This window comes from Helianthus annuus, chromosome 15 (assembly GCF_002127325.2).
Source record: "Helianthus annuus cultivar XRQ/B chromosome 15, HanXRQr2.0-SUNRISE, whole genome shotgun sequence".
NCBI lineage: Eukaryota > Viridiplantae > Streptophyta > Magnoliopsida > Asterales > Asteraceae > Helianthus > Helianthus annuus.
This window is the reverse complement of record NC_035447.2, coordinates 21,473,023-21,490,428: the sequence shown is the minus strand read 5'-3', so window position 1 is coordinate 21,490,428 and position 17,406 is coordinate 21,473,023. Positions and strand designations below refer to the sequence as shown.

Genomic DNA, 17,406 nt, shown 5'->3' with positions numbered 1-17,406 from the left:
GACACTTCAGTCTAAAAAGATAACGCGCCGTTAAAAACAGAAAACTAGTGCAAGGCGTTATCTTTTTAGACTAAGGAAACATGTTTCAAATATATTGAGGATAGTACTGACGCAAATTTTTTTTTTAGCGCTCAAGTGTTATTTTCCGATCAAACCACTCAGGCAAAAATGACATATAACTAAAAACAAAAACAAAAAGAATAAGTTTTGTTGGAACTTGTTTTGTTTATGAATAATATTTATTTTTTTTGTCCCTTCTACACTTACTTCAAAGGAAGAAAGATTCCCGGCTCCGCCCCGGTCATCTTCTTCAGTTCTTCATCAATAACAAAACAAATCTAATCCATTTTTTAATCCACACAATAAATAAAATAATCAAACAAAAACACAAAAAAACACACCATCTAGATCTCGAATACTTCAGAACCTTCCTCTCTCTAAAACCCCACAAAACTTGCAGCTTTTCCGGTCACCGGAAAAATCATAAATTCTCCACCAAAACAAAACAATAACACATTAAACAAACACCAATGAAACCATATTTACTCACCTTCTTATTCACCCTACCGTTGTTCACCTCCGTCACAACCACCACCCACCGGAGAATCCTCCACCAGCCACTTTTTCCGGCGAACTCAGCACCACCACCATCACCACCGGCATCATCTTCCGACAACCCCTTTTTCAACGATCACACCCCAGACCCACTGCCGCAATCACCGCCGTCATCGCCGCCACCGCCTCCGCCAGACACGCCGGTGGAAGAAGCGGCGGCTCACCGGAATGCTCCGCCGCCGGGGAGAAACTCCGGCGAGAAAATAAAAATAGTGGTTTTGGTTGGGGTTGTGAGTGTAGTAATGTTGTGGGGATTTGTTTTTTTTATTTATAAATATAAGTTGAAGAAAGATGATGATCCGACGACGTTTCGTTACGTCGGACCTGCTGAGTCACCAATAACGGCAACGGAATTAGCTAACGGAAGTTCAAATGGATCACCTTATTATAGACTCAACGGAGTTAAGGTAGCCGATAGGTATAGGCCGAGCCCTGAGTTGCAGCCGCTTCCGCCATTGAGTAAGCTTAAGCCGGCTAAGCCGGTTAAGCCACCGGCGGCGGCTATGGCTTGTTCCGATGATGAAGAGATTCATGATTTTTATACTCCAAATGGATCAATTGTGAGTACAGATGGTGGGTTTTCTGTTAAGAGTTTGAATTTGAAACCGGTTTATTATTCGAAAAGAAGTTCACCTAGATCAAGATTTTCGGTTTCTTCTTCGCCGGAAACAATGTCGGAAAACTCTCGTCCGGCCAATTCTCCGGCCAAACAACCGCCGCCGATAACGCCACCGGAAAAGCCACATTTTCTGATCAAGACCGCCTTAACATCATCTTCTAAACAACAATTGCGAAAATCGGACTCAACGAGTCCGGCTGCTAAATTAATTCCCAAAATCATAATGTCGAAGGAGGATGAACCGGGGTTGAAGTCGGACAAACTCGGGGTGAAATCCGACGGATCGATAAGCTCTTTTAGGTAAGGTCGATGGGAAGTTCGTTTACGTTCGTTAGTTTAGTAAATGAAAGAACATGAACAAAGAATTATGTACGAATAATTAAATGAACCAACACGAATAGAGGCCGCAATCATTCAAGTGTGTTTGGAAACATTCTCTAATGTGTTCGTTTATGTTCGTTTGTTCACATCGGTGTTCGTTCATTAAAGTTTTTAATATTTTTGTGTGTTCATGAACCATTGTTGGGCCGACAAAAGCTTAACGAATTAACATGGAGAATGTCTTGTTCGGTTCGATTCGTTTATGGCTATACCACTGGGGTAAACAAGCCCGGAGTCTCAAGAGCTACTCGTTATAGGCTCGGTTAAAAACGCGAACAAGCCGAGCTTTAACGAGTACGAGCTCGAGCCTGCAATAGAGCTCGTTTAGTTATCGAGCCCGAGCTCGAGCCTGAAATACAAAGCTCGTTTAGGCTCGCGAGCCACGCTCAAGCCGAGCTTTGGCTCGTTTAAGCGAGCTCGAGCCGAGCTTTTAGCTGGTTTGAGGTTGTTCTCAAAATACCTCGAGCCGAGCTCGAGCTCAAATAAGTAGGCTCGAACTGAGCCGAGCTCGAGCTCGAGCTTCATAAAAACATGACGAGCCGAGCTCAAGCCTAATCGGGCTTGGGCCGGCTCGTTTACACCATACCAGCTAACTATATGAGGTTTTGCTTGTAATTTTTGTTGATTAAATGAAGATATAATGGAGTCTCATTTTGTCTCTGATTCCAGTGGTTCATCAAAGAAAGAAGAAACACAAGAATCGGCCCCGGAAAACAGAGTCTTGGATCCAAAGAAGTCGCATAACATAGCCATACTTTTAAATGCATTACATGTAACACAAGAGGAAGTATATGAAGCACTTGTAGAAGGTAAATGACAGTTCATTTGTCACACAAAAATGAAAATTTAGTTAACGAACTCTAAAGGGGTAGACGATTTTCGTTTGGTGTAACTAACAGGCAATGCAGACGGTTTGGGTGCCGAAATGTTGGAAACACTCTTAAAAGTGGCTCCAACGAAAGAAGAAGAGATCAAACTTAAAGATTACGATATATCGAAATTAGAGTCTGCAGAGAGATTCTTGAAGGCGGTTCTTGATATCCCTTTTGCATTTAAAAGAGTTGAGGCCTTGCTTTACCGGGAGAACTTTGAGAATGAAGTGAAATACTTGAGGTCTTCTTTTCGGACATTAGAGGTATTGCTCCATGATCATTCAAAACAGTATAAATCTTTATTAGCTACTTGTAATACGTAGCTAGTTATCAGTGGCGGACCCAGGAATTTTCCCATGGGGGTGCGGAATATTTTAAAAATTTTAGGCCGCCTAGATATATAAATAAAAAATTCGGTTCGGTTCGGGTCGGGTCATGTAAAACAAAAAAAAACATCAAACTAAAATATTTGAGTGTTCAACCATCAATATTCCTTAATTTTCAAGTTTTGAATTTCAACTTTTCAAACCCTATACTAGAATCATATAATCAATAAGAGATTAAGACACAACAAACCCATCCTATAAAGACTAGAACAACCCCAAATTACCTCAAAACACATAAAAGTTTAAACTTTTTTAACCCATCCTATTATATCATGAGTCTTGAACAAAATCACATAAACATTAAAATAACAAAAAACAAAACATGTATTTGTTGTGGCCGGAATTAAGCTATTCTTCGCTGGAATGTTGCAATCGCCGTCGGGGGTGGAGGTGTCGCAGGTCGTTGGCAGTGAGGTGAGGCAGAGGGAGGGCGGGAGTCGCACAAAGCTGGCAGTCGATTGGGTTTTTTTTTTTTGTAAACTGGACTGATTTTGTTTAATTAAAGTTGTTTTTGGGTTGGGCTTGAATTGATATTAACTTATTGGGCTTGATGGAATGAATTCAAGTTTTATTAAAGGGGTTAGTGGGCTAACTTGTTTACATAATTGGGTCGGGTTTCAATCCGTGTTCACAATTTTTTTTATATAAATTCCTAACATTTTTTTTCTAAGGGGTGCGGACGAAAATTTTCAAGGGGTGCGGTCGGGATTTTTCACGGAAAATACCACTAAAATTTTTTTCAAGGGGTGCGGCCGCCCACCCACCGCATAGGGTAGGTCCGCCCCTGTGCTCATAGTTATCGAAAAAAAAAATTGTAACTGATTATGTGTTTGTGTGTAAAATTGTTTCAGGCAGCAAGTGAAGAACTAAAGAACAGTCGGTTATTCCTTAAACTCCTTGAAGCTGTTTTACAAACAGGAAACCGTATGAATGTTGGCACGAATCATGGTGAAGCTACCGCTTTCAAACTAGACACCCTTTTAAAACTAGTAGATATAAAGGGAACCGATGGAAAAACGACCTTACTTCACTATGTGGTGCAAGAAATCATCAGATCAGACGGTGTAGAATCTAATACCAAGACCGAAACAAATCCCGCTTTCAGTGAAGGGATTTTCAAGAAACAAGGATTACAAATTTCCGACGCGTTAAACCAAGAACTAAGTCATGTCAAGAAAGCAGCAGGAATGGATTCACATGTTCTTAGTGGTTATGTAACAAAACTTGAACTTGAGTTGCAGAAAATTCAATCAGAATGTGACGAAATGCAAGATTTTCAAGGGAACTTTTACGGGTCGATGAGAATGTTTGTTACAAAAGCCGAAACAGAGCTTAGAACGATCAAGATTGATGAAAAGAAGGCGTTGGAATCGGTTAAAGATGTAACAGAGCACTTTGATGGTGATAGTGTGAAAGAGGGAGTGTACCCTTTGAGAATCTTTATGATTGTAAGAGATTTTATTGGCATATTGAATGATGCATGCAACATCTTTTAGGGTTCCTATCAGTTATTGCTATACATAACCCGATTCGAGGTTCGTATATTCAATAAATTGGAAAACAAATTTCATCAATCCTACATGAATTATGAACAAACTTAGGTAGATTTAAGAGTCAAGAAAATTTTCATAATTTTGGAATTTTGCAATCAATAAAAAAAAAAAAAAAAAAAAAAACCTTCTAGACTTAATGAAGAGATGGGAACTCATCTAGCTGCTTGATGCAATCTCAAACTGGGATCATCTTCAAGATCACCGCAATCGGCATGCTCATAAACCCGGTCAAAATGCTATAGTACCATTGCGTCAATGTTAACGGCGACGTACTTGCAAAGGTACCCAAAAACTCGATTATTATCACCTGGAAAACCACAGTTGCACCCAAAACACCCACAAACACATTGTTCTCCAATATCCCGTTCAACACGTTTAGTTTCTCCATTTCTCTAGAGTTAACCTCGTTGAAAAGCTGCACGAGTTATAACCAAACCGTTATCATCACATTATTCGTGTACGGTGTATGCTTGACTAACAAGATAAGGTACCTGACAGAAGACGAATGAGTTGAATATAAGTGTGTTGAGGATGAGATCTGAATCGTGTCCAGACAGGCCGTAAAATGATTTCCCTTTGGTCTGAAGTAGCCATATTATTATGAACTGGTATAACGACTGCCCGAAGATGTTCCTCCACATAACTTTGTTGATGAAATTCCCATGTCGGCCAACTGGAGTCCTTTTCATTAGTGCATCGTTTGGAGGCTCGGTCGCAAGTGCCAGTGCTCCCAGTGTATCCATGATCATGTTCACCCACAACAGTTGAACTGCCGTAAGGGGAGTGCTCCCTAAAATAGTAACACAAAAAAAAAAAAAAAAAAAAAAAAAACAAGTAGAGGATCCGCGTTATGTGTTGCAAGTGGTAGCTTCTATCAATAAAGCAAGAACATGTGTAACTGTACCTGTTAAACAAGCTGATGTGAAGTTCACCATTAACGCAACGATGTTGACAGTCAGCTGAAACTGTACAAATTTTTGAATGTTAACGTAGACGGACCGACCCCACTTTGCGACAGTCACAATTGTTGAGAAATTATCATCAAGGATTATAACATCTGCACTCTCTTTAGCTACCTGAAGTTTGGTAAAAGATACATAAAAAAAAAAAGTTACATCTATCTGTATGGTAAAATTATGCTTAAAGGGTTAAACCTTACTAACTTACCTCGGTTCCTGCAATGCCCATTGCAAGCCCGATGTCCGCTTCATGAAGTGCTGGCGCGTCGTTCGTCCCGTCACCTGTGACAGCCACAACCTCCCCAAACGTCGTTCGCAAGTATTTCACCAGTGTATGTTTATCTAAAGGTGAAGATCGAGCCATCACCTACAGAAAGTAAAAAAAAACACGTTAAAATTCATCACATGCGCAGCGGAAGCTGTGCTTTACCTGGTCCCATTGGTTAGCAAGGTATTAGTGGGCCCGCGCTTACGAAAAAGAATATGTTATACAAACCTGAATCTTGGGAACAAGTTCATCTAACTCCTCTAGACTCTTCTCACGGAAATCCGGACCTTCGATTGCTATACCGTCGTCTCTAAGGATTCCACATTCTTTAGCTATGGCTTTTGCCGTGTTTATATTATCCCCCGTAACCATACGAACGGTTATACCAGCCGATCTACAAAGCGCAACCGACTCCTTGACACCTGGACGGACCGGATCTTTTATACCCACAATTCCTATACAAGTATACCCAGAAGACGGGATCGGAGTTTCAGCCGACACACTCTTGTCCAGGTCTATATACGCCAGACAAAGAGTTCTAAGCGCTTCACCCGCAAACTGGTCAATCGTACTTTTTAAATGGTTAAGCGACCCGTCTTTAAGATCGACAACTTCTCCATCTGCATTGATCACTTTACTACAAGCAGCTAATACTATTTCCGAAGCACCTTTACAATGCGCTCTTACACCACCGTCCGGAAGCTTCAGGACCACCCCCATTCGTTTTTTCGATGAGTTAAACGGCTCAACTCGTAGAACCGTGGACGACTGACGCTCAGATTGGAAATCACCGTCAAGCGACAAACCGAATTCAAGTATAGCCGCTTCGGTAGGCGTTCCAAGTATCTCAAGCTTCCCATCTTTGTTGATCACGACTTCTCCCCCCGTGTTGGTGAATATCGATTGTAGAAGAATCTTTAACGCTTTATCCGGTATGGCGGGTTTCCCTTGTTTGCTTACATCCATCGCGTTTAAACATATGCACGATTTGACAACGGTCATTTTGTTGGTTGTTAGTGTGCCGGTTTTATCGCTGCATATAGTTGTGGCTGACCCCATGGTCTCACACGCGGCAAGGTGGCGCACAAGCGCCTTATCGTTCATCATTTTCTTCATGGCGAATGCAAGACTTAATGTGACGGCCAGAGGCAGCCCTTCTGGAACCGCAACAACAACGATAGTGACGGCAATAGCGAAATATTCCAACAATTCCAGCGCTTCGTCACCAGACCAGCTCCACTGGGTTCCTAACGAGAACTTACGCGCAAGCAACTGTTGCACTAGAACCGCGAAAGTGACTACGGCAAAGAAAAGACCGATCTTTCCAATGACGGTTGCGACGCCGTTTAGTTTAACCTGAAGCGGTGTTTCATCGTCTCCTCCTTCGCTTAAAGTCGCCATGAGTTTTCCCCATTGCGTTCTCATCCCGACCGTCGTAACCAACATTTTGCACGAACCGTCTTGGACCTTGGTTCCAGACATCAACCAAGGGTTCTCCGCACTCACCATAACCGGTTCGCTTTCACCAGTCAAGCTAGATTCGTCTATAGAGACCGCAAAACCGGAAATGAAAAGACCATCCGCAGGGACTTGATCTCCTATCGAAAGATGCACAATGTCACCAGGAAGTAGCTCGTATATCGACAACTTTTGCCTGTACCCGCTTCTTGTAACTTGTATAGATATTTTCTTCTTCTCTTTGTCCAGATCGCGGAACTGTAACGATTGGCGATAATCACTCGTTGCAGTTACGAAAACCACCAGCAAGATACTTGCAACGATCCCAAGACCATCGTGAGCGCCTTTCGGCCACCCTTCTGTTGCAATGCCAACAACTAAAGAAACAAAAGCACACATCGCAAGGATCATAAGCGTCATGTCATGAAGTGCTTCCCATACAAACACCCAAAAGCTTCGTTGTGGGCTTTCGGCGAACTTGTTGATTCCATACACTTTTTGTCTGCGGGCTAGGCCTTCGTTATCAACAGAAATACCGTTGGTGGTTGATGTGTTAAGCTTTTGTGCAAGGCTTTCGACACCACCGTGGAATTTTAGCTTTTTAAGGTCATGGGCTTCGACAAGAGAGGCTGCTTCGTCAGCACAGATGTCGAAACCAGCTTCTTTTACATCATCAGGCACCTCGTAATCGCCATTGTGTGCTCCTGTGTACACAATGTCATTACAATGGAAAAAAAATAAGAATATTATGACAGAATGAGGAACTTGCCTTGTATGAATTGAAATGCAGCCTTTGACACCAAAACTGCAATCCTCAGCTTCTCCTGATCATTCAAGGCCAAACTGTTGAGTCATTTATTATCTAATAATTAATATATTAAATAAAAATATACTCGTTTAGGCTCGCGAGCTCGATAAGTAAAGCTCAGGCTCGTTTACAAAACAAGCTTATTTTAGGTCCAGGCTCAGCTCGTAAACGAATTTAAATAAGCTCGGCTTGGCTCGTTTACTAGAAAAATTTAAATAAGGGGTAAATGTTATTAAATATTAGAGTTAACTGCCATTTTCGTCCCTGTAGTTTGTCCACTTATGCCAGTTCAGACCAAATTTCAAATTTGTACCATTTCCGTCCCTCACATTCTTGAATCATGCCAGTTCCGTCCAAAAACGCATGAGTTAACTGGCATTTTCGTCCCTGTGGTTTGTCCAGTTATTCGATTCAGCCTTAGTTTTTTGGATGGAACTAGCATGTTTCAAGAATGCCAGGGACGAAAATGGTACAAATTTGAAATTTGGTAAACCACGGGGACGAAAATGGCAGTTAACTCTAAATATTAATTAAAACTAATATTATTTATACCAAAGCTCGATAAGGCTCGACGAGCATCACGTGTCAAGCTCGAGCTTGGGCTCGATAAGTAAACGAGCTTTATTTTAGGCTCAAGCTCAGCTCAGGCTCGATAAGGCTCGGCTAGTTATGAGCTTTTTCCCAAGCCGAACTCGCTCGTTTGCACCCGTATATCATAAGGTGTACTTGAATTAAGCTTTGATCATAATGTTTTATAAACAGAACATAAAAAGATGCATCACATATTCAATTCATGCACTAATTCAATCAGGGCACATATATTACAATCCGCATGTTGGTGTAAACGAGCCGAGCTAGTTTAGCTCTTTTCGAACGTATATTTCTAAAACTCGAGCTTGGTTCATGGATAGTTTTTAAAGATCAAGATCCACCAGGCTCAGTTCTTTTATTATTTATTAATTACTTTATATACATGTACAGTTATTTCATTTATAATTTCTAAAAAACACAATACATATCATTTACTTAATTTTATCATAAATTTATATAAAATAGGTTCATTTAAACTCACTAGCCAGCTCGATAAACAAAGCTTGGACTCGTTTAACAAACAAGCTTATTTTTAAGCTCGGTACGATTCAAGCTTTTAGCGATGTAGATCTGTTCACCAACAACAATCGCCATTTGTTCGTATGAAATCCGAAAATATCAAAACAATGAATGATCATAAAAAAAGGATAACCTGATTAGTACGTCGCATAGCGGCAGCCTCATTACGCTTGGACAGATTAGCAGTGAAGCGAAATCGTCTCTTTGGGTTCTTAACAACATGACACAAACTCCTCCATTTCTGTAACGCCTCATCGGAAGAATGTTTCGACTTGACCGCGTGAAAATTTTGATTCAAATAGTTTTCCATCCCCATTTTTTTTTCTTGTTAAATTAAAATCTCCTACAAATCTACCTTATTTATTCAACCGATCAGATCTCAAAATCAACACGCAGTATATTATTATACATTTATACGTGTAACACGTTAACCTTGCAATGTTGGACCAGAAAAAAAGAGAAATGTGGAAGAAAGAATCAGATTCTGGAGATGATTATGATGAACAAAAGGTGTAAAATGCATGGAATGAAGCTTACGCTAATGCAGCTTTCGTGCGTAAAATTGAAATGAGAGATTGAATGATTGAGGAAAATGTGAGGCAAGAAATTGAATGCGATCGTGTGGTGTTAGAGATGGATGAGCTATGGAGGAGTGTTAACGGTTTCATGACAATGTCCCGAAACTTATGCAAATAACTATGACCGCCTCTTTTCCTATTTGCTTCATCATAAACAATGCTTACGTTTTGTATTTTTTTTTTTTTAGTAAATTACAAGTTTTTTCCTTTATGGTTACATCAAATTTCACACGTTGTCCTTTTGGCCAAAAGTTGACAGTCGGTGTCCTTTACTTTTCAAAAACTTGCACGTTTTGTCCTTTAGGACAAATTTTGTTAGAAATCTCAGTTAAAAAATGTCATGTGCATAATACACATGAGGGTAAAATGGTCATTCCCTCTCAACTCTTTTAATTCCCCATTTATAACCCTCACTAAACTATCTGTGTTCATCTGTACCCCTCCTGGATCTCCGATCATCAGAATATCTTTCCGGCAGTCATATACTCATCTTGCTTTTTAATTCTTGTCACACATCCTCTATATATTGATCTATCTGTCAAATCCAGATGGCGTACCGTCGGAAACAGTCAATTTCTAGGTCTTCAACCTTCAACCAAGAGATTCATCGTTCTAACGACGGCGCCACCGCCCCTACTCCGTCGTCATCACTTGCTGCTCAGGCGATCAGAGCCTCAGCCGCTCATCGCGACTCTTCTCTCTCCTCCGCTTACGTCAGCTCTGTTAAAGACCGATCTAAGGTTTTATGCTCTTGAGTGAATAAGTTACCAGAACAATTCGTTGATGCCTTCGGCTACACATTAACGGCAACTGTCTACTAACCCTAACATCGAAGAACACACAAGAAACGTAACGCCGTCGGAGACGGAAGAAAAACAAGTATGTATGTGGGAGGCAGAGATACAAACTCCGATGCTTCCGATCGAGACGGTGGTTCTCCGTTCTCTTACTAGTGAATATCGATAGTATATTTAATTGTGGAGTGAATAAGGGATTGTAGATGTGAAATTGTGGAGTTAAATATGTGTAATTTGATGAAAATGTTGGGAAGACGAATGTATACAGAGATATATTAGATACAGAGAGAGATTGGGGCTTTTGACCCTTTTTTATTTTTTCGATGATGGTGATGAGTGAAGTAAAGGGGTTGGTGTTGGAAGTTTTGTGTAGATGAGGGGTGGTTTGGAAAGTTTTGGTACCAATGCCTTTTTATTTTTAATTACCCAATAGTCCCTGAAAAGATAAAAAGACAATAATGCCCTCATGTGTTTTGCACATGATCAGATTTAACCAAAAAATCTAATTGGGTTTGGCCTAAAGGACATAACGTGCAAGATTTTGGAACATTAAGTACAAAACTTGTCAACTTTTGCGCTAAAGGACAGCGCCTGCAATTTGGTGTAAACATAAAGGACAAAACATGCAATTTACTCTTTTTTTAACATGGTGATATTTGCGAAATTTGTGTGTGGGTCAGTTTGGGTCGATTTTTGGCCAAAACTATAACCGTGATGTGGGTTAGTAGATAATCATAACCATAGCCGATCGATTATGGTGGTTATGGTTAATCGGTTTTCAAGGTTATAATCATAACTATAACCGATCGAAATTTTATGTTTTTTATTTTTGTTTTTCACCCTTGTTGTTTGGCCACTTGTCCAATTATGCGATTTCCTTGATATGTTAAGCATAAATAATTGTCTCTAAGAGATGTTTAGGCATGCTATAAATACGGTATATGATTGATTGAATTTCAATATCGAATAAACGTAAATATGTGTTGAATAAATCATATGTATCGAACTTGGGTGTGTATAAGCATCACATAACATCATATAGTGTTGTAAATATCTGTCGGTTCTGTATAAATCATATGTAGGAGTGCAAACGAGCCGAGCGGCTCGCGAGCCACTCGAGATCGGCTTTAGAAAAAGCTCGAAACGAGCCGAGCCTTATCGAGCCCGAGCCGAGCTTGAGACTAAAATAAAGCTCGTTTGTTTATCGAGCCCGAGCTCGAGCCTCGCATGTGAAGCTCGTTAGGCTCGTCGAGCCTTATCGAGCCTTAGTGTAAACGAGCCAAGTCGAGCCGAGCTTATTCAAACTTGTTTACAAGCCGACCTCGAACCTAAAAATAAGCTTATTTAGTAAACAAGCTCGAGCACGAGCTTCACTTATCGAGCTCACGAGCCTAAAAAGTCTATTATTTATATTATTTTTATTTAATATATTAATTAATAGATAATAAACGAGCCGAGCCCAAGCCGAGCTCGAGCTTGAGAAAATACAAACGAGCCGAGCTCGAGCCTTGAAAAGCTAAAAATAAATAAGCTTATTTTAGAAGTAGAATTTAGGAGGGATGGCTTCGTTTAAAAAGCTAAAAATAAATAAGCTTATTTTTTAAAATATTAATTAATCTCATTTTCTTCCTAAAATTACAAGCATAAATTTATTTAGCAGGGTCTTCTTTATTTTCTTGATGAAAACTTTTAAGAATTAATGATAATTATTTTTATCATACTATAATAGTGGTTTAGTTTATGTTTTTAGAGAAAATTTAGATGTTGTTTGTCAACTTCTAAATGATTAAGTGTTGAAATACTAACAAGTGTGTTTTGTGACTTTATAATATGTGGGGCATAGAAAGTTGTGGTGATTTTTGAAAGTTGATGTTTATTTTCAAATTTTCAGTTTTATTTTTGCACCACACGTTAAATTTATGTACATTTTGTCAAAACAGAGCGGAGGACTACTTCAAAAGGGCTTCTATGGTTGAACCCAAGGATGCAGGAGCACTAAACAAATACGCAAGTTTTCTATGGCAAGTTCGAAAAGATTTGTGGGTTGAATTTAATATATTATAATAGTTTATTATTATATTTACTTTTAATGGGTTGAGCTATATAGAAAACCCTATCTATATAAAAAACCTTAGAAAACCCAATCTCCCGACATTTTTTTTGGAAAAAAATAACACATGTAATATACATGTTTTTAAGACTTTTGGGCCAAAAAAATCACAAAAGCGCCGAAGGGATAATTTAAAAAAAAAAAAATTCAGCAATTTCTGACTTTTTTGCCTAACACATGTTAGGCACTGAAATTTGTTTATTTTTTTAAAAAAAAATCCCTTCGGCGCTTTTTTGTTTTTTTTTGGCCCAAAACACTCTAAAACATGTATATTACATGTGTTATTTTTTTCAAAAAAAAAATGTCGGGAGGTTGGGTAAAAATAGGTGGAGATTTGGGTTTCCAGAGTTTTCTATCTAAATGAGGGTTTTCTGTCTAGCATTGTCCTACTTTTAATAACATATTTTTCTTTTTTAAACATATATTTCCTTTATCTCTTTTTAATAATTGTTTTTTTTTTCTTTTTTTAACATATATTAATTTAGCCATTAATTTGATACTTTTTTAATAATTTACGTTTATAATTTTTTTTCTAAAAACTTAAGTACGTAGTTTTGCTTGATTTCTTTCCCTGACATTCCATTATAAGTTTTGTTAAAAACAAAGTTGTATTCAAAATAAAGTATTTATTTTGTATCATAAAACGGTACGATGATAAACTAAATCGTTCTAATGATTTGACTTTCTAAACAACATGTTTTATTTTCAAATCACGTTTGTTTTACATTAACATAATTCTCGGTTTCGCTGCAACGCGCGATATAAAAAAACTAGTATTATATTATTAGTGAGTTACCATGAATAGTAATAAAATATTTATTTATTATTATAATTTTTAGAGTAAACTGCCATTTTGGTCCATGTGGTTTGGTCACTTTTGCCACTTTAATCCAAAACTCAAACTTTTTGCATCTGGGTCCCTGTGGTTTTAGTTTTATTGCCATTTTGGTCCAAAAATGAAATCAGTTCATATTTGCCTTATAAAATCCTGCTATTTTGTCATTTTCCGCAGGGGCAAAATGATCATTTCTCTTTTATAAATAAATACCATATTTTATAAGACAAATATGACCTGATTTACCTCTGAGGAAAATGACAAGATTGCAGGATTTTATAAGAAAAATATGATCTGATTTCATTTTTGGACCAAAATAGCAATAAAATTGAAACCACAGGGACCCAGATGCAAAAAAATTGAGTTTTGGACTAAAGTGGCAAAAGTGACCAAAACATAGGGACCAAAATGGCAGTTTACTCTAATTTTTATTTGCTTTTACCTTTATTTTATTTTATTAAATTAGTTAATTTTAAACATATCTTGATTTTCTATTACAACTTTTAATACATAATATTTTTCAAAAATTTTTAGTATGTCGTTGCTGACATTTCTATTTTTTTTTTTTTGCACATCTGGACAAAAAAAAATCAAAATTCGTTGTCAGTGGTTAACGTATAAGTAATCGAAGACGTAAGTGTTATTAAAACTACCTCACTTATTTTTTGTAAATCCACATTGTTTTACCTTTCGTTATTCTGTAGTGTTATGTTTTCTAAAATTCCGAATATACCGTTGCGACGTGTTTACTTTTATCTACGCTTCAATAAAAGTTTTGTTCAAATTGGACGAGTCAAATATAATTGATTTTTCTTTTGTTATTTGTTGTGACGAACCGAACCAATATCTTCTGTCAGTAACACTATAGAGAAAAAATTATATGTCTGAAGCTATAGCGAGTGCTAGTACCATACTGGTACCATGACAAACCAAATTGATATCGTCTAGCAACATTGATGCCCTGTCGGTTTTTTTCCGAACTACATCGGTACCGATGCTATTGGATCCGTTACTGATATTCATTTTATGATTTTTCGACGTGTCGATATAGTTTTGGTCATAGCATAACTTTATTTTTTAGGTTTTATCTTCCAATTGATATATTGAGTGCTAATACTGTATTAATACCATAATAATGAATCAAATCGATACCGACCTAATACCCGCCGCAATGCGCGGAGGAGTGTTACTAGTTATACATATGAAAAGAAGTTAGCATGAATAGTAAATAAATTTTTTTAATGATTTGATTTTTTAGTAATATTTTATTTAGTGTTCATTTGATTTTTTTATTAATAATATTAATTTAAATATTAAAGTAGAGGATCATAAATAAGAAATAACTTTTTAAAAGTATTTGTTTTAGGTACTGTTCATTTAATATATATTTTTAAATAATTTGTGTACGTTACTTTTTAAAAAATAATCTAAATACACATTTATGTATTTTTGACAACATTCTGATATTTTTCCAACATTCTGATATAAATCTTATTGGAGATGGATATCGTGCTGCCACCATACCAAAATGAAAACCGACTAAACAACATAAGTGTTGGTATTCATATTTATGGTTTTCAGTAAATCTTATTGAAAGTAGACACTATGTCGCTACTTTACCGAACGTACTGAACGAACAACATCGATATTTGGTGCCGGTATTTATATTTTTTCTTTTAGTTTCAATAAACTGATAGTATCACTATTAACTGTATTGTACCATATTGAGCCGGACCCAACATCTATATTGGCACCGTGTTCGTTTTATGGTTTTTGGTCTATGTAGAGCAGATGTTGATTGCTATACCGAATGCATGTATTTTGTTAGTACGAAATAAACCGAATCGATGCGGATCAAGATCCCGCCGCGAAGCGCGAGGGAAATCAACTAGTGTATATAATTACGCAATTGATATGTATAATCACACGATCTTTACGTATGGAACAACAAACTTAATAAAATTTAAAAAAAAAAACAAAATCATAGTAAGGCTATACTCAATTTTTTTTATAAAAATTATGTGATGTTTTTTTTTTCAATTCAACTCTTTTTTTAAACATCCTTTTCATTCCAATCACCGGGGCAAATTACATAAGGATAGCAGGCACACGAGCAAGAGACTGCGCCGCCATCCCCTTCTGAATAGTAAACCCTAATCTACTAAAAATATTCGATGGTCTATTTTTTCTCAAACAATAATGAAGTAGATATAAGTTATATGCGTTTAAAAAAATTTTGGAACCAGATAAAAAGTCAAAAAAATGACTTGTAGCCTAGCGGATCATGTGCGAAATAAAATGTCTCTCTTCATTAGGTTGTGCGTTGGAGTCTCACAATGGACAAAAGTGTAGAATTAGAAGTAACATTAGAAGAATGTGTGAGTTAGCCACTAAAAACTCTAAGAATCACGGCCTTTTTCTTTATTTAGCCCTTTTTCCAATTGATAACGAGTTAGAGGTTGTTTGTTTAGCTCTTAACGGTGCTTTTAATGGTTCAGACATCTTATTGGTTCAACACTTAATGGTTTAGACTGTTTATTTTGCGAGCAAATGTCTGAATGGTTCATACATTTGCCTCTGAATGGTTAGACATTATACAGAGTCTGAATGGTTAAGAGTCAAGACCTCTAAACTGAATTGTTTAGACATTTTCCTCTGAATGGTTAAGCATACGATTAACCATTATACTGGCTCTTAATGGTTCAGCCCTCTTACAGATTCAACACTTACAGATTCAATACTTAATGGTTCAGACATATTAATGGTTCAACACTAACCATTCAGAAGTTGCCAAATAGCCCATTTTTTAACGACAAATTGGATCACTGACGGACCGCTGGAGTATCATCGTGCCACCAGCAGAACCACTCGATCATATCCATCTCCACTAGGCATAATGCCTATACACCAATTAAGGAGAAAATCCAATAAATATGAGAAAACTCCGGTTGTGAGAATCGAACGTAGGACCTATTGATCCCAAAACCTTATCCCAAAACCTTATCTCAACCTTAAGTCTTAAGATACCACTAGGCTATAAAGCCCTACCACATATAGCCCTATAATCATGTTGAGTATAATATTATATTAAGTTAAGAAATCCTATCTAATAAATAAAGAACTTGGGTTGCCATGTGACACCCTTGACAATCCAAAGTTTGGGAGGGAAAGTTTTCTATAATTTAGGATTTTATATTAAAAACTAATATAACTAACTAATTATAAAGTAACTAAACTAACATGGTTGTTCCGAAATATGAAATATATGCTGCATATTAGATAACTTATCTTATATTGATTTTATATGTTTAAGACATTAATTTTGAAAAAACAGGGTGTTCGATGATTAGTGATTTGTGTGGTAAGAAAAATGACTAAATCAAAAAACGTTAATTAATTACAAATTTTGTAGCTGCATTATTATGAGTCAAGTTCACGTACAAACAGCCTTATCGTACAAAACGTACGAAAGACATGCAAAAGCAAAAGCAAAGAAAAAAAAACGCGGTGGCATTTTCGTAATTATTTGCTCGTAGGATAATTATCAAAATTGCTCTACAAAACTTTTGGTAATTTTCAATTTGTGTTTGTTATTTGTTATTGGTATGACTTTTGATAATTATGAATTTATATTTGTTATTGATACAAATGATTTTGAATTGTATTAGTTATTGGTATGATCATTAGGTTTTATTACATGTTCTCCAAACTTGTAACTCACTTTTCTATTTCTACTATATTTTTATTTTATGATCCTTGCCACCAGTGGCGAAGCATGAGATTTCCGACCGGGAGGTCGAAAACGTATATACCAAAAATTTCTATAAAACCGGGGGGTCAAAAACGTATATACCAAAAAATTTATATACGAAAACTACATACTCTCCACTAACGAGCGAAAAGTTCAGAGGGTCGGTCGCCCCCACAAAGCTACGCCCTTGCTTGCCATATATTTAAAAAAATTAAAATAATACCGAGTATTAAATATTTATGTTACAATTTTACGAATTTTATCATTTTTATAGATAAACTCGTTTACACGGGTTACTATATAAGA

The 17,406-nt window shown here is 37.2% G+C and overlaps 2 protein-coding genes across 2 annotated transcripts; one reads left to right on the top strand and one right to left on the bottom strand.

Annotated features, from left to right (window-relative positions):
* Window positions 1–208: 208 nt before the first annotated feature.
* LOC110911028 (formin-like protein 4) lies at window positions 209–4,415 on the top strand. Its single transcript, XM_022155591.2, has 4 exons — window positions 209–1,534; window positions 2,285–2,424; window positions 2,515–2,750; window positions 3,725–4,415. The coding sequence occupies exons 1-4, from the start codon at window positions 531–533 to the stop codon at window positions 4,367–4,369; spliced, it is 2,025 nt and encodes a 674-aa protein (XP_022011283.1). The 5' UTR covers window positions 209–530; the 3' UTR covers window positions 4,370–4,415.
* A 22-nt stretch (window positions 4,416–4,437) lies between these two features.
* Window positions 4,438–10,805, bottom strand: LOC110911027 (calcium-transporting ATPase 2, plasma membrane-type). The gene is given in 7 exon segments (XM_035983702.1): window positions 4,438–4,841; window positions 4,918–5,216; window positions 5,331–5,502; window positions 5,594–5,752; window positions 5,882–7,830; window positions 7,833–7,935; window positions 9,163–10,805. Coding segments are annotated over 7 exon segments (3,105 nt in total). The 5' UTR covers window positions 9,346–10,805; the 3' UTR covers window positions 4,438–4,601.
* Window positions 10,806–17,406: the final 6,601 nt, after the last annotated feature.

Bases quoted from the DNA above. Each gene is read 5' to 3' on its own strand.
- LOC110911028 (XM_022155591.2), top strand. From the start codon at position 531: ATGAAACCATATTTACTCACCTTCTTATTCACCCTACCGTTGTTCACC. The intron at 1,535-2,284 runs GTAAGGTCGATG...CTCTGATTCCAG, and splicing joins GGATCGATAAGCTCTTTTAG to TGGTTCATCAAAGAAAGAAG. The intron at 2,425-2,514 runs GTAAATGACAGT...TGTAACTAACAG, and splicing joins ATATGAAGCACTTGTAGAAG to GCAATGCAGACGGTTTGGGT.